Source organism: Lissotriton vulgaris, chromosome 5, assembly GCF_964263255.1.
Source record: "Lissotriton vulgaris chromosome 5, aLisVul1.2, whole genome shotgun sequence".
Classification (NCBI taxonomy): Eukaryota; Metazoa; Chordata; class Amphibia; order Caudata; family Salamandridae; genus Lissotriton; species Lissotriton vulgaris.
Genome location: NC_141693.1, coordinates 346,675,169 through 346,701,109, shown reverse-complemented (window position 1 = coordinate 346,701,109; position 25,941 = coordinate 346,675,169). Strand labels below are relative to the sequence as shown.

The 25,941-nt window shown below is 48.4% G+C and overlaps 1 protein-coding gene across 2 annotated transcripts in view; it reads right to left on the bottom strand.

Moving 5' to 3' along the window:
- Positions 1-25,941, bottom strand: part of USP48 (ubiquitin specific peptidase 48) — a 776,411-nt gene that overhangs the window by 250,874 nt on the left and 499,596 nt on the right. For both annotated transcript variants that reach the window (XM_086921588.1, XM_086921587.1), the window contains exon 18: positions 14,347-14,408. In XM_086921588.1, coding sequence (XP_086777714.1) covers positions 14,347-14,408 — 62 coding nt within the window. The remainder of the gene's footprint in view (positions 1-14,346; positions 14,409-25,941) is intronic.

Genomic DNA, 25,941 nt, shown 5'->3' with positions numbered 1-25,941 from the left:
TCTTCCCCACAGGTGGTGCAGATAGAAAAACAAAGGCGTCTGTGATTCAAAGCAGCACTTGTCTCCCTCAGTTAATAGTGGCGCTGACTTCAATGTCGGGAGCGAGAGGGGTCATGGATGATAAAGTGTAGAGCGGGGACGGCCGAGGGATGTGTGGGCCACCCCCACCACTCACCGCTGCAGGCACAGGTCTGACGGCACTCTGGGCACACCCACACCACGCCTCACTTCAATAGCCATGACCGGGAGTCGGCAGGCGAGGAGTCGAATGGCACTCCAGTGGCTGTGGCAGCATCGCGGATCATCTGCCCTGGCGAGGAGCGGCCCAATAACTCCATAAGAACGGCAGGCACAGAGCCGGCCCCGAAGCGATAGCAAAGACTCAAGGTAGGCCGCATGCTCCGCTCGCCAGCGAAGATGTAGGCCGCAGCACTTGGTCCGGGCTGGTCTAGAACTGTTCAAGAATTTCTTCTTGAACAGTTCTAGACTGTCTATCAACCTCAAGTAGGAAGGGAGCCTATTCCAGGCCAGGGGACCAAGATATGCAAAGGATCTCCCCCCCCAATACGGAGACGGTTTATTCGAGGGACCCTTGACATATAAGCCGAAGGGGAACTAAGAGTACGGCGGGGACATAGGAACTGATTCTCTCTTTGAGATATGATGGCCCGTCCCGTTCAAGGACTTGTGCACAAGAACCATTGCTTTAAATGTCACCTAATGAGTTTTGAACCTTTTGAAGGTGAGGGATTCCCACTTTTTTGGGAGGCCTAGCTATGCAGAATTGTTGCAATTAATGCCTGATTGAACAAAGGCATTTGATACTACAATTCTATGTCAGGACCGGAGACTCTGATTATGCTTTTCTTTTTTCGCTTTATTTACCATAACATTTTTTCAGCAGCCTTAGAAAAACAACATAAATATTTTATCCCATCAAGAGGGAAACATTTCTTTGAACAAACAAAGAGGAAAGAAGTCCGCAATCAGACTACAACTCCCCTGAGTCCACAGGGTATAACCCAACATTAGTCCCTTCATAGTGTCCATGGTGCATCGAAAGACCCTCCACTGTAATTGTCCTTCCTCTCTCTTCGCTGCTTCGCAGCCAAAGCTAAGTCACATTTGTTTTCACTTCAGTTACATGTGTGATTGTCAACACAACGTTCAATTCCACCACTCCGGGGCGTTAGTTCCATGTTAAACGGGGCCCGCAGATAACTGTGTTGTGTTTTGGTTGATCTTTTATTGCAGATCCCCTTCAGTCGCGGGAGCGCTCTCGCTCCTTACGCGGCTACCCCCGCTGGTGATGCGGTTTCCTATTTGATCCGCTAGGGGGAGCTCGGATGACTCAATGATCCCATGGTGTGTCTCCTCAGATGAGGAGACACGCGGCTAGAGCTTTGGTCCTGTGAGCCTTGTCCCACTGCCGCCACACCTGAACGCCCCCAGGGGTCCGTATTTGCCCACATCAATCAATTCTTTACAGCCCGCTGGGGTTTATATTGCGGCACATATGCGGAAATCGCCTGCGGGCAGATAACACACATTACGCTCACAGTGAGCTATTATTGTGCGCTGGGTGGCGGTTGGGCCCCGTCAGTCAGTTTGAGGGCCAGCACACTCGAGGCACGTGCAGCCTCTATTGCGGTGTCGTTTCGCACTAAAGATATTGCAGTCTTTCAGTCTGCCAATAATAAATTCTTGGTGCTCCCAGCCATTTTACCATTTGAAGCGGTACCTCCTGATATTTAGAATTGCTTATATCCTGGGGCCCGCATTCCTATTCTAGGGCACAATGAGCCAAGAGAGTTTTTACGAGGAAGAAGAGCTCCAGTATCTCCCGTATGATGATCAGTTTTTTGAGGATGTTGAGAAGTCCATCTACCTTTGTGTGAATGAAGTAGTTGGGACTATGGAGGAGCATTTATCTAATCGCATTACAGTGGAATGCGCCAAGTTGGCATACGCCCACCTAGAGTCCCCGTGGCCCGTTACTAATCTACCTCAGGGGTAGGGTCCTCCGCTACCTAAAAGGGGCCACTCGGAGGAGGGCCCAGAGAAGATGCAGGGGGTGGACAAGGACGCTTTTGAGCCCCTTCGGAGCACTTTCCTCGTGAAAACGGGCGCCCCCCGCCTGCACCTCTCCCGGCCCAAAACCTTCTTGTTCCGTTGTCCCGGACTCCCTGTCTCATGATGGAGGTTCGTCAGTGGATACAGTTGATGAGGAGGGGTCCTCGCAGTCTTGGCGCCCAGCCAGTTCTGCCTCTGCATTACCACAGGACTCTACCGGCATGCTTGACCCAGATGAGATTGTTCATCTGCGGTCGGCGGTCTGGACGCCTGGGGTCAAGGTGGCCAAGTTTGTAGCTGGTTGCCTCCGCAAACCCTTAGAGAAAGAGGCCAGAGGGTGCCTGAGAGCAGAGTGTCTGTGGCCTACTTTGGAAGGGAAGGTGGCCTTTACACTGGAGCTTGACTCCAAGTTGGCTACCTTCTTGGCCAAGTATATGAAAGATCCCTGGAAGGGTATTGACCGTTCATGGCGCTCCTGCCAGGATAAGCTTTTGGACGCGGTAGGGCCACTGACAAACATTTTGGATATGGCGGAGGAGGCGAAGGTGACTGGCTCCACCATTTCCCCCGACGTTCTTTCGAATTGGGCCCAGTGGGCGATTATCTTTTTAGGTATCTGTGCCCTTTCGACTGAGCAGCAGCGATCACTTTTAATAAAGTTGGACCCGAAACTGGGCGATTTGGCCCCTTCCGAGGCAGGGGCAGTGGCGCAAGGGGGTCTCTTCAGAGACCCCTTTGTCATGGAATTGGGAAAATTTGTCGCCACTTTTACTTCTCTGGACAAGGCCCAGTCCAATATCAAGAGGGTCTTCCAGTCCTGTTTTTCCAATGGAGCCGGTCGTGGCAGGGGCCACGCGACTGGCTGGGCCGGACAGCATAACCCCGGCACGGGACAGCGATTCCGAACATGTGGTGGCTACAAGAATAACGAAGGTGGACCTGCTGCCAACGGTAAGTCTCATTTGGGCTTCTCAGGTCCGTATTGGGTGTCGACTAGCGGCATTCCAGGAGGTATGGGCAGCCATCACAAAAGATGCTTGGGTTCTACAAACAATCAGGGGGTTTCACATCGAATTCTACGATTCCCCCCGCCAAGCAGGCCTTCCATATCCTATCAGTTTTTCCATGGTCGATGCACAGCTGGTTGACGAGGAAATTTCTGAACTGCTCCGCAAAGGGGCCATTTGTCACTCAGCTTTGCATCCCAAAGGTTTCCTAAGCAATATCTTATCAGGGGCAGCGTCCGGTCATCAACCTGAAAGAATTCAACAGGTGGTTGATATACCAACATTTCAAAATGGAGGGAATACACCTCCTCCGAGATATCCTTCTCCCGGGCAATTGGATGGCATGGTTGGACATCAAAGATAATTATCTGGTGGTCCCGACACATCCCCACACCGGAAATTATGCAATTTCAGTGGAAGCACCAGATTTACGAGTTTATCGCCCTTCCGTTCGGGTTTTCTTCTGCCCCTTGGTGCTCCACAAAGGTGCTCCACCCAGCGGTGGAATTTCTTCGGAGCCAGGGCATTCGGAGGATTGTCTACCTGGACGACATCCTCCTCATGGCGCAATGCCCCAAGAAGTTGGCTCTTCCGTTGCAGCAGACGGTTTCCCTCTTGCAAGGTTTGGGATTCGTCATCAACTGTGACAAGTCAGTCCTCCTACCGGTTCAGAGTATAGTCTTCCTAGGCTTTGTTGTGAACTCAATCTACTCGTCTTTGAGCCTCCCATCTCGGAAGATGGCCAAGATTCGTCACCTGCTACGGCAGACCATCTCCAAGTCCCATACCTCACTCCGTCAGATCGCCCGGGTGGTGGGCCTGCTCTCCTCATCCATCTATCTGGATCATCACATATCTGTGACAGCGGAGTATCTGCTGGGCACGGCCAATCAGGTAGCGGACTGGCATTCCAGGCACTTGCGGGACTCCAGCCAGTGGAAATTGGATGTTCGAGTCTTCCAGTGGCTGGACAACTTTTTGGGTCCCTTCTCGGTGGACATGTTTGCATCCCGTCTGGATCATCAGCTCCCGAAATTTTCAAGTTGGAGACCTGACCCACTCGCAGATGCAACGGATGCCTTTGTCCAAGAGGGGTCAGGGTCGGAATTATGCGTTCCCTCCGTTCTCCATGATTGAACGGACAGCGGCGCAAATACGCCGTCAGAAGGCAGAGGTTGTGGTGGTGACACCAATTTGGAGGTACCAAGTCTGGTTTCCGGTTCTTCTGGAACTTTCTTAGGATTTTCCAATCCTACTCCCCCTGTTTCCTCAACTCCTTCAGAATCCGGACGGGGAGCAGCATTACCTGATTGCCCAGGGTTCTCTCCACCTCATGGCATGGCGGCTTTCAGGCGACGCCGGTCACACCCAGGCCTTTGGAGACCGGCTGAGGTCCTTTTATCAAAAGCCTGGGCTAGCAATACCTCAAAACGCTATTGGTCCGGCTGAACAAAATGGTTGTGTTGGTGTCCCCGACGGGATTTGGATCCCGTGGTCGCAGGAGTCGTTCCTATCCGGAACATCTTGGCAGAATTGGCAACGGACGGTCTGGCGTACCGATACATTAACTCGGTGCGTTCTGCGATTTCATTGGCTCATTAACCGATCGATTGTGCTCCGGTGGGAGGACATCCCTTTCTTTGTCACCTCTTGAGGGGCATTTGGCTTTCTTTGCCTCTGGAGCCGCGTTACTCGGTCCTATGGGATGGTAATCTAGTCCTGAATCTCTTTCTTTCCTGGCAAACTTATAAATATCATTCCTTGAAGGAACTTTCAGCTAAGTTGGCCGTGCAGTTATGTCTAGTCTCTTGCCGCAAGGTCTCGGATGCGAGTGCTCTAGACATTTTAGCGAGGGTTTTCTCTCCTGATGGAGTTACCTTTACGATAGGACGTCAGACAAAGTCCGACTCAAGAACGATCTCGTTTCTAGCTTTTTTGGATATGTGCAAACTGTGTGTGGTGCATTGCCTCAAGCTTACAAGGATATGATCTTAGAACTCCTCCCTCCGGGCGAGCAACAACTTGTGCTTTTACATGATTTTTCCTAGAGAATCTTACATGATGTTTTTGTTTCAGGAAATTGTGGTTCCAAGCAAGATCAATGATTCTGAGGCGTACTCGCGCGAAGAAAGGGGAAGGACAATTACAGTGGAGGGTCTTTCTATGCACTTTGGAGACTATGAAGCAACTAATGTTGGGTTATACCCTGTGGGCTCATGGGAGTTTTAGTCTGATGGCGGACTTGTTCCTTTTTGTTTGTTCAAAGAGATTTTTTAACTTGATGGGATAAAATCTTTATGTTGCTTTTCTAAGGCTGCTGAATTTCTTTATGGTAAATAAAGCGAAGAATGAAAAGCATAATTTTCACCTCCGTTTCCTTCATAGAATAGAAACTTACAGTTACTAAGCTAGGCAAATTTCGACTCTACAACTAAATTATAGGAAAAGAAACGTCCTTCTGAAATGGAAAGTCCCTAATTTAGCTTCACCTGTGACTTGTTTTCTCAGGTGCAAGTCAGCATCTATAATTAGGCAAGATCTCAGACTGAGGAAACAGAAGAAGGACAGCTGCTCAGTTCGGAAGTTCAAGAAGAAGTCTCGTGGAGATTATGCTTGATAGAGAGTGGCATTACAGTCTTCATTGGGTTTAGTCTAAGAAAATTATTGTCTGGAAGACCTGAGTTAGGGTTGAGGGGATCCCCATTGAGAGTGACAATGAGCTGGGTATCATCTGCATACAGGTAGTTAGCAATGTTTAAATTTTTAAGGAAGATTGCAATGGTAAAACAGAGACAGAAAAGAAGGTGCTGTTCCTAATGACTCCCCAAAAGCAAAGGCTTAACTGATTATGAAAATGAGCCAAGGTGAACTTTTGAGTTCTTTCAGTTAAAAGGAATTATCCATTAGTAATTATGAGTTAAAAAGTAGGAAAGCCGCCCCCTTTAACAAAGCTAATAATCTAGTGGGAAGCAACACAACCTTCTTTCACAATTCTATTCTATGAAGCATTATACAGTGTATAGCTACGCATCCCAGCACGGATACTGCAATGCAAACTAGCCAGAGGGATCTAGAGGGAGCTGTTCAGGAAGTCTTTAATAGTTTACGGAAGGGAAGTTCCTTTTTGGCTAATTGCATGGGGTAGGGAACGATGCTCCAGAGTTTGGCCACATTATAGCAAAAAGACTTCCCTCCGTATTTTGCCCTTCCAATGGTAGGTACTTTGCCCAAATGTGTGTTGGAGGATCACAAAGTTCTCCCATGAGAATAGGAAGAGATCAGGGATCGAGAGATCGAAGGCCCATTTGTGAAGGAGTGCCCTACAGGCAATACAGAGGGATTTACATTTGATCTTCTCTGCCACTGGGAGCCAATGGAGGTGCTCAGGGCTTGTAGGGCAGATTTATGTCTGGGGATGTTATACAATATCTGGGCAGCGGAATTGTGTACTACCTGTAGTTTCCTTATTGTCTCTTTAGGGGCTCCCAAACAGAGTGAATCACCTAGGTCCAGGCGAGACTAATGAGAACCAAGAGTACTAACCTCTTTAGGGTTGGAGGGAGTAAATGGAGAATTTTTTGAAGAATCTTGAGAATGCCATAGCAGGTAGCTACTAGCTTTACTGCTTGGGAATCTAGCTAGCTTTACTGCTTGGGAATCAAACCTCAAGGCTTTATCCAGCCAGATTCCAATGCTCCTTTTGACTGTTTTTGGGGAACGTAAACAGATTGGCCAGCTCAAACTTATAAGAGAGGAAGGATTATTGCCCAGGATCTTAAATTCCATTTTGTCTCCAAATCACCAGAAGTTCCTCTCTCTGAACCCTAGGCAGCAAGGAGGTTATATGGTAGATCCACTTTCAGAGAGACCGGTCATATCTTCCTGAAAGTGTTGCAACACTAACCACTCTCTCTCTCTGTAGCGGAAAAGTCACACTTCTTTGATTCTGTGGCACACATACAGCAAAACTGTGTATGGAGGAGCAGAGCACAATCAGTGATTCAGAAAAAAGGAGATCTGACATCAGGTCCCAACACTTTATTTCCTGCTTGTGATGTTTAGCAGAAGTTGAACTAGAACTGTCTGCAAACTGGGTTGCAGTAGACCAGGAAACCTGTGAAACAAGAAATGGAAGGGGATCTTTGGTTAGCAGATTGTACAACATTACAGATATATCCGGCTTCAGAGTTTGTGTGAATATGTAGAGAATAGCAGCTGCCCTGACCATCATGCCAAAAAAGTAGTGATGCTATCAGCAGGGAAAAGACTTTGAACAAAATGACATGTGACCTTCTGAAATTTACGCCCCTCTTCTATCCAATGTTCAATATCACTTTTTGGGTATCCCAAGAATATTCTTTTTTTAATCTGAAGCTTCTGTTACCTTTCATGGAAACCTCAACATGGAACACATTTCCAAGTTGTTATCTGGAGGTCTAGTGCTTCGATGTGAAGGAAAATCCTGTTGTCTTTACATTAAAATTAAATACCAATAGATATATAGCAATTCAATGAATCAGTACCATCAAACAAACAGCATTTACGGTCCATTGGCATCCAAAGATGAGCATTGTGGTGTTGGTACCTATTCTTTGAGGGACACATGGGGTTGATGGAGTATCTCACTGGTATCTTTGACACCCTGAATTCTAGGAAGACCTGAAGTTTCCCAAAGAATAATCAGTTTGGCCTTAAAGAACAAGTTACTTACCTTCGGTAACGCTTTTTCTGGTAGATACAATATCTGCCTGTGGATTCCTCACCTTGTGAATACCCCCCTTGCATCAGCAACATTCGGAAATTCTTTTGAAGCCTCGCGCCGACGTGGACTCGGACGTCACAGAGACACGACATCGCTCGTGACTCCGCTGACGTCACCGACGCCTACAATAGGCCCACGCCGGCGTGATGACATCAGTTCCGCCCTTTTTTCCGTGCCATCGAGGCACACGGACGGACCAATGACAGTAGATATATACAAAGTATACACAGTATACAATAGTCAAGGCAAAACACACAGTGTAAAGCAAATGCAGGAAAGCAATACATTTCCTTGACAACAAAATAAATATACATAACAGTACAATAACTCTGGCATAGAAGAGTGGACAACGGGGAGGCGGTGGGTCAGTGAGGAATCCACAGGCAGATATTGTATCTACCAGAAAAAGCGTTACCAAAGGTAAGTAACTTGTTCTTCTGAAAGATACATCTGCCGTGTGGATTCCTCACCTTGTGAATAGAGTCCCACAGCAGTCCCCACTCCCGGAGGAGGGTGTCCACTCTTCTAAACCAGGAAATCCTGAAGGACAGAGCGCGCAAAGTGGCCGTCCCTCCTGACTTCGGTATCCAAGCAGTAATGCTTCGCGAAAGTGTGGAGGGAAGACCAAGTTGCCGCTCTACAAATATCTTCAACAGGCACACCTCTAGCCAACGCAGAGGTCGAAGACTTAGCTCTTGTAGAATGAGCCCTTATACCCTCTGGAGGTTCCTTACCGGCCAAAGAGTAGCAGATCTTAATGCAGAGAACGATCCATCTTGATAAGGTTCTTTTATGGACCGCTCTTCCCTTCTTGCAACCAGCAAACCCAACGAAGAGCTGGTCCTCCAAACGAAAATCCTTGGACCTGTCCAAGTAAAAGGAGACCGCCCTCTTAGGGTCCAGGCGGTGCAGTCTCTCTTCCTCCTTAGAAGGGTGAGGGGGAGGTTAAAAGGAAGGTAGGGTAATGGACTGACTCAAATGAAAGGGAGTCACCACCTTAGGCAGAAAAGCAGCCCTGGTCCTGAGAACCATTCGATCAGCATGAATGGTCAGGAAAGGGGGCTTAGAACTCAGAGCTTGAAGCTCACTTACCCTCCTTCCTGAGGTTATTGCAACGAGGAAGACTGTTTTAAATGTAAGAAGCCTCATGGGACATTTGTGAAGAGGCTCAAACGGAGCACCCATCAGAAAGGTTAAAACAAGATTTAAATCCCACTGAGGCACAATAAAAGGTGAAGGAGGGAACTTAATTGTGAGGCCCTTCAAAAACCTCAAGACCAAGGGAGACTTAAAAAGAGACGGCTGGTCAGGCAAGCAGAGAAAAGCTGACAGCGCTGAAAGGTAGCCCTTTACAGTAGCCACAGCAAGCCCCTGCTGCGCCAGAGAAAGAGCAAACAGTAGTATATCAGATAAATGGGCTCTCACAGGGTCAATGGACTTCTCCCTACACCACTCAACAAATTTCGACCATCTATAAGAATAGATGGACTTAGTGGAGTCACGCCTGGCGGATAAGATGACATCCACAACGTCAGGCGGGAGGGAAAAGGAATTCAGGTTGCCCCGCTCAATCTCCAGGCATGAAGGTGTAATGTCTGGAGGTGGGGGTGTAGAACCTGCCCCTCCATCTGAGAGAGGAGGTCTGCCCTGAGAGGGAGACGGAGCGGCCGGTGAGAGGAGAGGTGGAGAAGATCTGAATACTACACCCTTCTTGGCCAATCCGGGGCGACCAATATAACTTGGGCCCGGTCTTGGCAAATCTTCCTCAGAACCCGAGGAATCAAGGGCATGGGAGGAAACGTGTAAAGGAGCTACCTCCCCAGCTCAACTGAAACGCGTCCCCCAAGGCTCCTTGCATCGGATACTGGAGACTGCAGAATGACGGGCAGTGAGCATTCTCGCGAGTGGCAAACAAGTCCACCCGAGGAGTCCCCCACATCTGAAAGATGCTGAGAACCACCTCCGGGTGAAGCCTCCACTCGTGGTCGGCAGAGAACTGCCGACTGAGACCGTCTGCCCGAACGTTCAGAACCCCGGCCAGATGATTTGCCATCAGACAAATCTGATGGTCCCGAACCCAGGACCAGAGACGCAGTGCCTCTCTGCAGAGACACTGCAAACCCACTCTTCCCTGTTTGTTGATGTACCACATCGCGGTCGTGTTGTCCGTCAGGACTTGAACTGACTGACCGCGAAGGGAAGGGAGGAAGGCCTTGAGCGCTAAACGAATCGCCCGCAATTCTAGAAGGTTGATGTGAAGCAACCTTTCCTCTGGAGACCAAAGACCCTTGACCTCCAGATCCCCCAGATGAGCACCCCACCCTAGAGTGGATGCATCCGAAATCACCGTGGCCACCGGAGGAGGCAGATGAAAAGGCTTCCCCTGAGACAGGTTGCCTTCCACGCCCCACCAAGACAGATCCGCTGCAGTTTCTCTGGAGATCTCCACCGACTCCCTGAGATCTCCGTTGTGCTGATACCACTGCCTGCAGAGGCACCACTGGAGTGCCCTCATGTGACAGCGTGCATGGTTGACCAGGAGAATGCAAGAAGCCATCAGACCGAGCAGGCGAAGGACCTTCAGGACCGGAACAACCGCTCCATTGTAGAATAAAGGAATCAGATCCTGTATGTCGCGAATCCTTTGAGGTGGAGGGAATGCCCGACATACAGTTGTGTCCAGTACAGCACCTATGAACAGGTTGCGCTGGGAGGGCACCAGGTGAGATTTGGGTACATTTATCGAAAAACCCAACCTGTACAACAACTGGGTTGTCTCCTGCAGATGATGAAGCACAATCTCCGACGACTCCGCTTTGATCAGCCAGTCGTCCAGATAGGGGAATACAGGAATCCCCGATCTTCTGAGATGCGCCGCCACCACTGCCATCACCTTGGTGAAGACTCGAGGCGCAGTAGTAAGTCCAAACGGAAGGACCGCAAACTGATAGTGCTGCGATCCCACCGTAAAACGGAGATACTTCCTGTGCGACTTCAGGATGGGGATGGTGAAATACGCATCCTGCAAGTCGAGCGACACCATCCAGTCTTCTTCCAGCAGAGCCTGAAGAACCTGTGCAAGGGTGAGCATCTTGAATTTCTCCTGCTTCAGGTAAAAATTCAAGATCCTGAGATCCAGGATAGGACGAAGCCTGCCATCCTTCTTGGGAATCAGGAAATACCGGGAGTAGCATCCCTGACCCCTTTCCCGCTCTGGGACCACCTCTATCGCACCTTTCCTTAATAGAGTTTGGACTTCCTCCTGAAGGAGAAACAGATGTTCCTCTGAGCAATACCCTTGGCAAGGAGGGTAATTGGGAGGGAATTCCCGAAAGGGAAGGGCATACCCATTTTCTACGAGATTGAGAACCCAAAGATCTGATGTAACCGATTCCCAATCTCGTAGAAAGTGGGTAAGCCGGCCCTCCACTGGGCCTAGATGATCCTGAATGGCGGATCTAGGGCTGCTTTTCTGTGGCTGGGGGGTTGGTGGAGGTAGAGGAGGAATTGGGATGACGCCCCCGAGGACGTGCTCTCTGCTTCCCCCTGTATGACCTATACAGGGTATTCTGCTGCTGCTGCTGTTGTTGCTGCTGCTGCTGCTGCCCTTGTCTATATGTACGAAAGGAGCGGCCAAAACCTCTAAATTTCCTGGTCGCAGAGCCTCTGACCTGAAGACCAAGAGATCTAGCCGTCGCCCTGCTGTCCTTGAATCTTTCCAAGGCCGCATCTGCTTTTCTCCCAAAAAGCCCCTCACCATCAAAAGGCAAATCCAATAAAGCAGACTGCACATCAGTTGAAAAATCGGATGACTTCAACCAGGCTGAACGCCTAGTTGCAACTGCTGTGCCCATGATCCTCGCCTCAGAATCCGCAGTATCAAGCCCGCTTTGGATGACTTGACAGGCAGCAGCTTGAGAATCAGACAAGGCTTCCTCAAAGTCTTTTCTGCTATCCTCTGGAACCTTAGGGATCAATGTGCGCATAGAGTCCATCAGAGCATGAATGTATCTACCCATAAGGCAAGTGGCATTAGTAGATTTCAGTGCCATACTAGCCGAAGAAAAAGTCTTTTTAGCTATTTGGTCCTGTTTCTTGGCCTCTTTGTCGCCAGGCACCTGCGGAAAAGCCCCAATCGATTTTTTAGAACATGCAGCCTGAATCACCAAGCTCTCAGGAGAAGGGTGTGATGACAAGAATGCAGGGTCCTCAGGAGCCACCCTATATCTCCGAGCCACGTTATTGGAAACTGCAGGAGCAGAGAAAGGCTTTTTCCACACCTCCATAATGGGTTCCTTTAAGGCTTCATTAAATGGAAGCAAAGGCTCCACTGCCTGACTAGGAGAATGAAGAACTTCAGTCAGCAAATTCGACTTAAACTCGACAGTAGGCAAAGACAAACCCAAAAGTCCAGCTGCCTTCTTCATGACAACATGATACGGTTGAACATCCCTGGAGGGAGTATCAGATCCCGAAGGCAAAGACCACTCCGGGGAAAACTCGAGACCACTTGCCTCTGCCAGGTCGTCGAAATTGCCACCATCCAGCTCGCCTTCCTCCATGTCAGAAGAAGACTCATCAACCCTCTGTTGTTCAAGCAGACGTTGAGCTTCTCTTCGAGACCTGAATTTGACTCGAAGTGCAGCCGAATCCAAAGCCGAATCTGACGGCGCCGGAGCCGACTTCGGAACCGAATCCGAGGGCTTGGAAGGAGGATCCACAGACTTGCTTGGAGCCGGTGACGTCGGAGCCGGAGTCGTCGACTTCGGGCGGGCCGGCGTCGATACCGGCGTCGACCCTGGTGGAGCTTGGTACTGCCACAGCGGAGTCGGGGTTGGCATGAACGGCATGAATGGTGCCAGAGCATATGAGTGAGGAACACCCAAACTAAAAGACATAGGACCCATGGGACCCGAAGGCGCACCAGATGGGAACCATGATCTTGAGAAAACACCATACATCACGTTTAAAAACGCGGAAGGGTCCTGACCTGGCGTCGGGAATGGTGGATGCTCAGGTTGACTTCGAGGAAGGTTTGAATCTGTCTCTTCAACAGGATTCGAAGACTCCCCCTCAACAGGAACTCCATCGGCGTCATCCGGAATCGGAGAATGAGCCGGAGACGGAGCCGGAGTCGGATCCGGAACCGAAGTCAGAGAACGCGCCACCGACTCCGAAGGCGAAGCCTCACCTTCATGATCCGACACATGTGGAGGAATCACCTTCGACTTCACCCTCCTGGGAGACCTTGATCTTGAACCAGACTTATCCCCTGAATGATGACGGGATTCATGCCTCCTCTTCTTATGTTTTTTCCGAGAACCGGAAGCATGGTCAGACGAGGACTTCGAGGCAGACGCCTCACGAGACCTCGCCCTGGATCTCGACTTCGATCTCTTCGAGCGCTTCGAAGACTTTCTAACCTTACTTGCTTTAAGCTTGGCCACCAGGAGCTTCGATTCCCGCTCTCGAAGAGCCTTCGGATTCATCTTCTGGCACGATGAACAGCCTTCGACGTCGTGATCCGAGCTCAAACACCATATGCAGTCTTGGTGAGGGTCCGTAACGGACATCATCTTCCCACATTCTCCACAAGGCTTAAACCCTGTCTTCTTTGTCGACATGACAAACGAGCAAAAAGGTCAGAGAAAGGAGAATCGAGGAAACAAAGTAATAGGATACTAGAAGCTACAGAGTAACCCGTTAAACCGTTAGCGTCGACGACGCGGAAAAAAGGGAACTGATGTCATCACGCCGGCGTGGGCCTATTGTAGGCGTCGGTGACGTCAGCGGAGTCGCGAGCGATGTCGTGTCTCTGTGACGTCCGAGTCCAAGTCGGCGCGAGGCTTCAAAAGAATTTCCGAATGTTGCTGACGCAAGGGGGGTATTCACAAGGTGAGGAATCCACACGGCAGATGTATCTATCAGAATCCCATTTCCATCCCTGAACTTCAGTCTCCTAAATTACACTTTCTGACAAACTGAGAGTGTTTCTCAATGGTAGACTAAGTACACTGACCATGTGATCGTACTTTGTGTCTACTTTCTCAACAAAGACAAGGGCAACTGTCTCTAAACTACTTAATAAGACACTGAAGTGGCCTGACTGACTTAAAAGTGACAGAGCTCTCTTCTACTTTTAGGCTTGCTGAATATTGTTTTTTTAATGTTATCATCTGCCCTAGATAATGAGTTAAAAACAAGTAAAAAGCAGCACAGAAGTACTCTAAATGTTAAGCTTATTTAAAGACTGCTTAAAAATGCCCAGCCATATAGCCAGGTTAATTAAATTTAAAGAAAAAAAACACTTGTGTTTAGTATTCCAAGACCCACACCTGGACAGGCATATTTGGTGCTTATGAGTTTTAATGAGACTTGCATGATGAAGAAAACACATTGTGGGCTACAGTAGGTTTTAAATGTTGAGTTTTGATAATAGAAAAAACTGTTTTACAGGCAGATTATATAACTAAATGCAAAAAATGATTAAGAACTGGAAATTACCTGACAAATTTTCTCCATTCTTCCAGAAAAAACTGGGACACAACGTAGAGGGCATCAATCTCCTGAAAGCAGATGTCATTTGAAAAGAATGTGATATCAAACAGGCTTTCAGACATTTTGTCATTATGCCCTTCTATCCTCAATCCATGAACACTCTCTGGCTTATGTTCTAGCATATAAAACAAAAGGACAATGTCCTCTAGTGAGATTTTCTTTTACATTAAAAGCACGGCGAGGAAAATATGTAATGTTTAAACAAACAATATTCAATGACCAAGCGCAGATTTGAGGGGTGAAATGTCCACTATGGACTCCTTGGTACATGGTTCAGTAAGGTGATGGTAGGAGAAATTTGGATTTGAGCTTATGACAAAAAGTATACCTTTTTTATTGGGGGCTCCCAACATAGCCAATAAACATTTACCTCTCAGCAGTCTGCAGTATTGGTACAGATGTACATCAATTATAAATGAATACAAATGGACAGATTAGCACAGATTCCAGCAAATAAGCATAAATTGACTAGTTTCAGCCTACTTACCACATGTCTGGCAGTGTCCCCCCTTACACAGGTCAGATTCAACTGGAAGTCTCACGTAGGCAAGGTGACCAGAGTGCTAGAAGCTCAGCTTTTGAATTCCCTGTGCTCTGATATGAGAAACCAACCATGTTTGCTATCTTTTCAGAAAAACCTAAAGGAAAGTCTCTTCAAAGAGACATTCTCAGCCGATCACCAAATCACTTGACTTCCCACTGCCTCTAAACCCTCAAAAAGGGTTAGGGCCCTTGGCACAGCAATTCAAATTCCACTGATATTCAGGTATGAAAACCTAGATTGGAACCCACGATCCTCTAATGCAGTAAACTCTCCTGCTCAATAAGAAGCAAATTTAATTTAGAAGTGAAAGTTACTTACTTGCAATCCTAGTTTGAAACGAAGGAGTCATTGAAGCCTTGAATGTTATTCCGACCAACATGCAGGTATCCTGAAACAATTCAAATCCATACAAAGGGTTGCAAGTAACAGAGTTTAGAATCTTCAATAAGAGAAGAAAGATAACTTATTGAAAAAGATTAGAGGGCAGACTGATCAACTACTGAATCTTTATTAGCCTATTTCAATAGAAGATGCTGCAATAGTACATGCTCAAAGGTAGAGTCATCAATTTAGATATGATCCGGGTTAGCTCCCATAGAGAAGGCAGCCATCCAATGACAGTATATGTTCTTTACTCTCCTAAACATCCTTGGATAACAGGGATTATAAGATCTTTAAAGAATAAATTTCCTGCAAGCTATAATAGCTACTAAATGCACTTTGACAGAAGAGTGTTGCAGCTTTGAATAAGCACATGGAGAAGATACGGAATAATCATGGCTTCCTGACAGAAAACTGGATTGTAGTTAAAACGATAGAACCATAGAGAGAAACTTTTACATTTAAATGCAGAAGAAGCCTTTGCAAAGGTCTTTTAGCTTCTTTCAAGATGTCCATGCAAGCTTTTGATAGGTATAGGTATCCTATTGTGCAATCTCAGGAGCCACGTTGCCAAATTCAATAATGTCATGTTGGGATAGTACAGATGACCTTGCATCCTGGACAGATTCTGTTTGCATGGAAGCCTTGGACACTCTAAGGCTATCAGAATCATCTTCGCTTTGTGCTATTCATATTTTAATAATACTACTGGTATTAGAGGACTTGAATGAAAATCACTGAGAAATTATCTCCCTATCAATCTATCAAAAATGCACTGCACAGATTCCAGGTTCTACTCTCTTGAAGCAAACTCTGAGCAGTTTGCTGTAAGAAGTGTTGTAAGTAGGTCTACTTGTAGAAATCTCTATTCGGAAACACGTCTAAAAGCACATTGTCATTCTAGACCCATTCATGTTTTTCTGCTAAATACCTCCTGAGATGGTCTCCTTGGGAGTTTTGGAGGCCTGGAAGATGTATTGCCTAAATAAACAGATTCCTTGCTAGAAGCCATTTCAAGATTGCCAGAGAAAGAACCCAGGACCCTGTGCAATCTTGCTTGTTTAAAGTGTTGCTCGCGGAAAGTGTTGAGGGGATTTTTGGAAGAATGGCATTGCATGGGGAAAATCCTTTAAGTTGATTATTACTAGTTTGCTCCAGTTTGGAACTCCCCACATACCCCATCATTTATGTTGTAAAAGCTGAGCACATCACTAATAAGAGGAGGTATTAATTGATGGGACCATCTACGGGACGGTGCAGGGCTTATCTCATAGGAGCAGATAAGGTCAGGAACTAAGTGTACCCTGTCATGGTACAAGTACAATGCAACTGGCCTCATGGACCTCGGTGCACAGAACGACTGGTGGGAGCTGGGAGATGGAGGAAATGTCACTAGATCCTAGGCCATTGAAAAAGGAGATTTCTATTCAGTATTGGGAGTTGGTTAGGGAAGAGTGGGAGAGGTGCAGTGTTCCTATCCATTCTCGGGATGGATACCAGCCAGTGAGGAACATCGGGATGTATCCAGAGTGCCAGGATGGAGTTGGGAGCCGGCTGACCAGCAGTACCACGACTGGGGCACCTTGAGGCTCCACGGGGCATAAAGGCGTGCTAAAGAGAGCTGTAGAAAAATGGGTTTTTGTTGCATATGTCCCCATCACTTTTTGCCTGGTATTTTGTGCAACTTAGACTGAAGTGCACTGGGCTGGTTCGAATTAGGTTCCCAGCGCCACAGCGCCAGTGTTCTTTCCCCAAAACAAGACAACTGATCACTTGATCCCAAGTGACCATACCGTTGGCACCTCCTTCAGTACCTATTGCGTGATATCTCTGGTACCTAGGCACAGGTGTAGGAATCTGGCTCTGTATACACTATACCAAAGTAAGGTATAGTGTGTACAGAGTCCTGTGGACTGCCAAAGGCTTACAGAGATAAAAGTAGATAATACCATACTCTATCTTTGTAGTAGTGTGGGTAAGCAGTAAGGCTTTATCAGAGGGTAGTGTTTTTTTAACACACTTTATTATCGACTGTAGTTTGGCATAATAAGATACAGAGCAATTAGAGGTATAGACAGTCATTTTCAATGTCTCCCCCACTCCCATATCGATCAAGAGCGAAGAAAATCCCAACATATGTACATGAATAATACGATGCAACCTCTGTCTATAGAAACAACATATTGCAATCACCCCCCATCTGATCATTGCAGAATAATTCCATATACAATCCAATTACTAGTATATTGACGTGCATTGTTTTACGATAAACAAACCTATTAAACTTAACCAGTCCCAACCTAGTCATCCCCACCCCCACCCATTCCTGGTCAGTCCATCCCGAACGCATACTGCCCGTGGGATCTCCGGGCATCACCTAAACTACAGAGTGCCTAAGGCAAAAAGTGCTCCTCTGTGTCATTAAGAAAGGGCCGTAAACCACAAGGTGTCTGAGGGCTTATGTGTCTCATTGGGACCAAGCCATTAAAGTTGGGGAGAGGTCCATTGCTTCTAGGGCAATCAACATAGTTTACCACGTCAGAGGGTAGTGTTAAGCATTTATTGAACACACTCAGGCAATAAATGATGTCACAAACTCAAAGACTGAACGCAGACTAATTGTTTGTATAAAAAAATATTACATGTACATATTTTATTTATATAAGCAAGCAGGACTTAGCACAGGTAAATAGGATAGTACTTTTCAAGACAGGTTGTTAAAAAGGCAAGCTGGATGAATAATGACTTTTCTTACAGGTTTGTAAAAACGTGTAAATACAGTTTTACTTAATTTGGTATTACTTTTCAGGATTACTTTTTCTACTCAGTGTGATATGCCTAGATATTACACTGGGACCTTTCCTGGAGAAAAGGTAAGTAAAACAGTTTTTCTCAAAACACAGTTTATGAGGTATAAATACAAAACACCCTCAACACAAGTTTTTCAGAGGGAAACAGTCAATGCAATCCTATGGGGAAAAATAGGGTTAACGTTTTGCAGGTAAGTAAACTGTCTTTAAGGTTGATTATCTGGGGTTAGAACAAGGGTTCTCCCAGGGTCTAGGATGCACTCAAAAAGAACTCTCAGCGGCACTGCTGAGGCCCAGTGTTATACACATGGGGGATAGGGGCCTTCGGTTGGTGGCTGCTCACTAGCACACCACTTGGGTGTGGGAGCAAAGCTCCTAGAGGTAAGCTCAGTGCAAAGGGGGATCCAAGCAGGAACACCAGGTGCACCCACAGCGGCACAGGGCTGGCCGGGTGCAGGGTGCTGGATCGAGGGTGGGAACCCTGTTGACTTCAATGGGGAAGCTCTGGTCAGAACAAACAATGCAGGCTCAGGCACGAAGATCTTCTGGAGGCGACCACTGGTTGGAGAGATAAGCTGGGATGTCGAAGGAGGCCAGGACACCGCGGGTGGGGCCACCCAAGGTTGTGGGGTGTTGGGTACAGGGGTGTCTTTTGGCGCCGGGTTTTCCTTACCGGCTCCGGTCGCGGTTTGGGGGATACTCCAGAGAGTGACTGCAGGCGTCATCGGGAGACTTGAGGTAGGGTCAGGATCACCGGGGATACCATTCCGTGGTGTTGGGCACCTGAACTTGGGCCGTTGGCGACGGGTGCAGACTTGCGGATTTGTCCGGAGCCAGAGCCTGTTGGTGAGCACATCCAGTGCTCACGGGAGACAGTCTTGGTAAGGAAGGAAGGCCAGGTCCTCCGGGTTCTGGGGTTTCGCTGGACACGCTGGGGTTTCGCTGGAACAGGTCGAGTTCGGGACAGGTTGGTAGTGCCGTGGCCAAGTCAAGTGGTGTCCTCCTCTACTTCGTTCAGCATAGCTCTTCAGTTCTTCTTCTCTTCTTCTTCTTGCTTGTCTGAGGGGAAAAGGTTTGAGCTTGCCCCTAAATCAAAAAAATGATGCAGTTTCAGGTACAGGCCGGGACCAATGGGTTCCTTCCTTGGGGTGGGTAGACCGCCTATTATACCATCCTCCTGTGGTATAATAGGGAGGGTTGGTCCTCCCATCTTCAAGATGGCAGAGACTAAGCGTTGTGCCTTGCCTCTGTGTCCTGTAAGCTGCTGTTAAGTGCCTAAATACAGTCCATGTTTTCCCCCCGTAGGATAACATTACCACTCCCAAAAATTGCAGTGTCAACTTTTGAAAACTGTTAAAATTCACAACACGAAAAGTACTTACATGATTTTGATGATCTTGGTATAGGTAAATTCATATATTCAAGTATGTTTAATTTTTATAAATTGGTGTTGGATTTCTTTATAGAGCGTGTGTCTCATTTACTGCCTTTTTATGTGAAATAAATGCTTAGAACTACCCTCTAATATGCCTAACTGCTCGCCCACACTACCCAAAAGAGAGCATTTGGAGTTGCATTTGTGCCTCTGTAATTCCTTTGGTGTTTGCTAGGACTCTTTTCATAGTGTACTTCATTTTGGTCCACAATATAAAGAGCCAGCTTCCTACAGAGGTCAAAGAAAATGGTTTGCAGTGCTACATAAAACTCCTTAGGGTAGAAGTCACTCCGGCTCCTAGGAAGTCAGGGAGGCAAGGGGCAGATCAGGGTGCCTGCACCGCAAAAAGAAAGCAGGGCAGGGGGCTAAAGGTACGAGATCGCGTGGGAGAAGAAAAAGTATGCTTGAAATTCTTTTTGTGCTTCTTTGACTGTCCCGACTTAGATGAGGACGACTTAAGACTTCGAAGACGATTGTTCGCGACAGCAACTCTGCAACGGTCTTAGATCTTTCTCTGGATCAATGCGATGTCTTCTTGTGCCGTGCCGCTAGGAGCTTCATGGCTAGCTCCCGGATCTCCTTCAGGTTCATCGACAGACAATTGGTACAAGCCCTTGAGATGTGGTCCGACGCCAGACACCAAAGACAGACAAAATGGGGATCAGATACAGAAATCTATTTGTGACATTCCCAACAAGGCATAAAACCAGTGGGTTTGTTAAGGGACATGTAGCTATCACACTGGGAATCATTTTCTCAAAAAAAGATGACAAAAAGTTAAAAAAAGATGGTCAAAAATTGACCATGGTAGTTTCCAGAGTACGCGGTGTAGAAAGAAAGGAACTGATGTCAATGCACCGGGGTGGCAGCTATATAGGCATGGTGCGCGTCATTTCTGTCATGTACAATGCCAAGCCGATAGACGCCACATACCGGTGTGCAGAGTTACTGCTCAAGATCTTCCGGATCCAGTGTAACTCCTAAGTAATATTATAAGGTGAGGGATCTACAATTAGAAGTCGCTATCAGAAAATGTAATCTGCTCACAGTTGCTTGACCGGGTTCCTTTTGGGTTTCAGTCTTACTGGCTCCGTAAGCATGTACACAAGGCTGATTCTGTTAAGATCATTAGTATTATTTTTATAATTTCATGATGTAATTCCACACACACATGAAAATCCGGATTCAATTGTACACTGATTTCAGCTTCTATACCGCTTGCAGTCTTCAGTCTTTCAGCCTATTGTACAGTTTCTCTGCATGAGAATGGTGCTTTTTTCAAAAGCAATGTCATTTATTTTCTTCTTATCTGCTGCGGATTAATATATAGATTGCTTTTCACAAGTGAATCCAAAATGTAAACGTGTATTCAAATTTGTTCATAGATAAAGCATACTAATATGTTTTGTGTTATGCTCTCTGTTACTAATTTCAGACTCCTAATGCTGTAATAAATAGTTATGCCAAAAACACAAAGTTTTATCAACTCTAGAAAGTTGAGAGGATGACTTTACCATCTGTTTTTCCTCCCGTGGCGTTCGGGATACACACAGATGTGTGCAGGAGCAGCATTGATCTACTGTGTTGTTGGATAGAATGTGTATTGATAACAAACATCAACACCTTCTTTGTTTGGACACATCAGGACCAAAACACCAACCAGTGCTAACATTAATTAAAAAGCCATCCTCATTTTACAGTATTAGTTGCTTAATGCCTACTTCTGCAGTGGAACGAGGACAGCACAGAACCGCTTGACACCACCTACTGCGCACTAGGGAACTGCTAAAAAAAAGTTGCCGAATCCAATCCAATGTCTGGGGAATATTCACAAGATGAGGAATCTGTGCTTAAAAGTATATATCCAATCCGTGATTAGAAGCATATATCCATTTAGCAGGATAGCATGCACATATGGTAAGCCTGCATGCTTCATGAAGGATAGTCATGTGTTCCTCAGAAGAATTAATATCACAAGTTTGAAGACCTCAGGAGCCGAAATGCAAGATTTCGCTTCTTGGAAGCGAGGCACAAGTTACTTACCTTCGGTAACGATATATCTGTAAGAAACATTAGTTAGTGTTAGATTCCTTACCTTAGAATATCCCCAGGCATCAGACTGAATCCGGAAAGTTTTCATTAGCAGTACCCCTGCGCGTTGGGAGTCGTCGTATGCTGCTCCGCGTCCGTGGTCGGCGTCGTGATCGCCGGGATGACGTTGTCGGAGTACTTAGATGCTGCCCTCGTGCCCTGAAGTCAGTTCTGTACATAGCTTTCCGTGCCAGGAACGCAGAGCCATGCAATAAACCGACACTGGTGCCATGAAATTAGGGCCCTCAAAGGGAGATAAGCTAACCCTAGATATCGGTTCGCAGAACGGGGAGGATGGGTGGGGCGGTAAGGAATCTAACACTATCTAAAGTTTCCTTTTAGATATATCGTTACCGAAGGTAAGTAACATGTGCATCTGAAAGAAGCACGTTAGTGTTAGATTCCTTACCTTAGAATAGATACCCCAGCAATACCAACCCCGTGGTGGGTCTGCGAACCAAGATCACACCAGGAAGTCCTAGAGAACGGAACGGACAAAAAAGCAATCTCTCTGTACTTGGCTGTCCAGGCAGTAGTGCTTGGCAAACGTGTGCGGCAGGGCCCACGTAGCTGCCTGACATGTCCTGCAAGGGGACTCCCCAACCCAGGGCAGTAGTAGCCGCAGTGGCCCGAGTGGAATGGGCGCGCAGCCCCACAGGAGGCTCCTTTTTAGCCAAGCAATAACAGACCTTCATGCACAAAACGACCCACAGAGAGATGGTCCGATTGTGCACCGCTCGTCCCGTCTTAGTGCCCACGTAGCCAACAAAGTGTTGGTCTACCACCCGGAACGGTCGTGTGCAGTCTAGGTAAAAAGAGAGCGCACGTTTTGGGTCCAGATGGTGGAGCCTCTCTTCCTCTTTCGAGGGATGTGGAGGCGGAAAGAAGGTGAGCAAGATGATGGACTGCCCAATGTAAAAGGCAGTAACCACCTTGGGCAGAAAAGAAGGACGAGTCCTCAGAACAACTTTGTCCGGATGGAAAGAGAGAAAAGGAGGCTTAGATGAAAGTGCCTGGAGCTTACTCACTCTTCTGGCAGAGGTGATGGCAACCAGGAAAGCAGTTTTGAGAGTCAGAAGACGGAGAGGGCAATTATGAAGAGGCTCAAAGGGAGCGCACATCAGATCAGTAATAACCAAGTTTAAGTCCCACTGAGGCATCACGAAAGAAACAGGAGGGAACATGTGCGTGATGCCTTTCAAGAATCTATTTACAAGGGGACTTGAAAAGAGAAGGCTGATCAAGAAGCCTCAAGAAGGCTGAAATGGCCGAGACATAGCCTTTGATAGTGCCTAGAGTAGGGCCCTGCTGGGAAGAGAAAGAAGAAAGAAGAGAACCTCTGAAAGAGGGGCAGAGAGTGGATCCAGAGCCTTTGCTGCGCATCATGCCACAAATTTGTTCAACCTGCAGGCGTATACCGACTTTGTGGAGGGACGCCTGGCTGCCAGAATAACATCACAGACTTCAGGAGGCAAGTCAAATGGCCTCAACTGTCGTCGCTCAATCTCCACGCATGTAGGTGGAGACTGGATAGGTTCGGGTGGAGGACCGTCCCCTGTTGCTGCGACAGAAGGTCTTCCCGAAGAGGCAGACAAATCGGGGGATCGACGGACATACTGAGTAGCCCGGGATACCAGTACCTTGGTGCCCAATCCGGAGCCACAAGGATGACTTGGGCCCGGTCGTGCCTGACCTTCTTCAGCACTCTGGGCAGAAGTGGTATAGGTGGAAAGGCGTACAACAGACCTGCAACGCCACTCGCGATGAAAAGCGTCTCCGAGCGAGTGCCGCCTTGGAAATTCCAGCGCACAGAATTGATGACATTGCGCGTTCTCTTCGGTGGCGAATAGATCTAACCAAGGCTCTCCCCACTGCTGAAAGAGACCTTGCGCCACGTCCGAATTCAGACGCCATTCGTGATTCATCATGCACCGGCGGCTGAGTTTGTCCGCCCTGGCGTTCTGGGAACCTGCCAAGTGTTGAACCGCCAAGGTGATGCCCTGGTGTTCCAGCCATGTTCAGAGGCGCAGAGCCTCCTGACAAAGGGTCCACAACACCACCCTGCTCTGCTTGTTGCAGTACCACATGGCGGTGGTGTTGTCCGTGAACACCTGCACTACACTTCCCTGGGCAGTGGGAAGGAATACCTTCAGTGCAAGTCGGATCGCTCGCAGCTCCAGAAGGTTGATATGGAGCCAGGACTCCGCCTGAGACCAGAGGACTCTGATCTCCTTCTCTCCCATGTGGCACCCCACTGTGCGCTCCGGTTGGGAAAGGGAGAGGGATCTGCCACTGACCCAATCGCGGTCCATGAGTCATCACTGCAACGGACTTGCAGTGCCCTCAGAGATCAGGACGTGGTCAGACAGGTTGCCCTGATGCTCTGCCCACTGAACTTCAGGTCCCACTGCAGAGCCTGCATTCGCCACCTGGCGTGATGTACCAGCAGGATGCAGGAGGACATCAGCCCCAGGAGCTGTAGCGTCATCCTGACCGAAACTCGGGATAAAGGCTGAAAGATCGGAATCAGAGCCTGAATATCATAAACCCGCTGCTCGGGAGGATAAACCCGAAACTGCGCCGAGTCGAGAACCGCTCCAATGGAGAAGAGCTTCTGAGAGGGCCTCAGGTGTGACTTCGGCACGTTGATGGAGAACCCCAGCGAGTGCAGGAGATCAGCCGTAGTCTGGAGGTGGGAGACGACTATCTGGGGCGAGCCCGCCTTCAGCAACCAGTCGTCGAGATAGGGGAAGACTGGAACCCCTGATCTGCGCAGATGAGCTGCGACCACTGACATCACTTTCGTGAACACCTGAGGGGCACTTTGTGAGGCCGAAGGGGAGCACGGTAAACTGAAAGTGCTTGTGGCCTACCGTGAACCGCAGGTAGCGCCGGTGGGCCGGCAGGACGGGATATGGAAATAAGTGTCCTGCAAGTCCAACGCTACCATCCAGTCTCCAGGGTCTAGGGCAGCCAGGACCTGAGCTAAAGTCAGCATCTTGAACTTGACGCTCCTGAGGTCCAAGATAGGGCGCAGGGCCCCTTTGCCCTTTTTGGGAACCACAAAGTAGTGGGAATAACAACCACGTCCTACTTCTGGCCCAGGAAAGCGCTCAATGGCCCCCTTGACCCAGAGAGGGCCGTAACTTTCTCCTGCAGAAGTAGCAGTGATCCCCCGACATGCGGTGGTACTGTGGTGGCATGGCTGTAGGGGTCGCCTCGAAGGGGAGGGAGTAGCCCCTTCGGACGATTTGCAGCACCCACCTGTCCGACGTGATGGTACGCCAGTGGAGTAGGTGATGGCGAACCCTGCATCCCACTGACGTGGAATGGGCCTGAAAGCTCGGACTAGAAAGGCTTTGAGGTAGATGCTGCGGGAGCGGATGTAAACTGACCCGGCCTCTGTCCCCCTGCGCCGCCATGGCAGCCACCACGTCCGAGACCGCATTGAGGTTGGTTCTGCGGCCTGTGGCTGGACGAACGTGTGGGGCGCCCCTTCCTTGGCCACGAAAGGGACGAAAAGCAGATGTTTGCTGGCGCTGGCCCGACAGGCCCAAGGACCTGGCCGTAGCCCTGGAGTCCTTGAAACGCTCAGTTGCACTATCTGCTTTGTCGCCAAACAGGCAATGGCCATCAAAGGGCATGTCCATGAGTTTGTTCTGGACATCCCCCGAAAAATTGGCAGACCTCAGCCAGGCGTGGTGACCGATTGCCACCGTCGTGGAAATCGCTCTGCCTAGCGAGTCCGTGGTATCAAGTCCACATCGGAATGAATACCGTGCTGATGCCCGCCCCTCAGCAAGAGCCTGGGCGAGCGGTGTCTGGGCCTCCTCCGGACACTGGGGCCGCCAATGTATTCCCAAGGAGAGTGGGTGTAACGGCCCAAAAGGCATGCAGTGTTAATGGACCGCAATCCTAGGCTGACCGAGGAGAACAGTTTCTTCCCAAACTGATAAAGCCTTTTGGATTCCCCAACCGAGGGAGCGGTCGGGAATGTGGAGGCCTGGATAACCAGAATCGCGGGGTGGGTGGACAGAAAGCAGGGGTCGCCCAGAGCCGGGTGGTGGCGTCGGGCCACGTTCCAATCCACAGGGGGCACTATGGAGGGTCTGGACCAAGTGCCCATCAGAACGTCGGTGAGGGCCTTATTGAAAGGCAGCATAGGCTCCGAAAAGCTTACTGGCGGTTGAAGCACCTCAGTGAGGAGGTCAGTCCTCACGGCCGCCGCAGGGAGCTCAAGTGCCAAGGTCTTGGCCGCCCTGTGCAATACCACAGCTTAA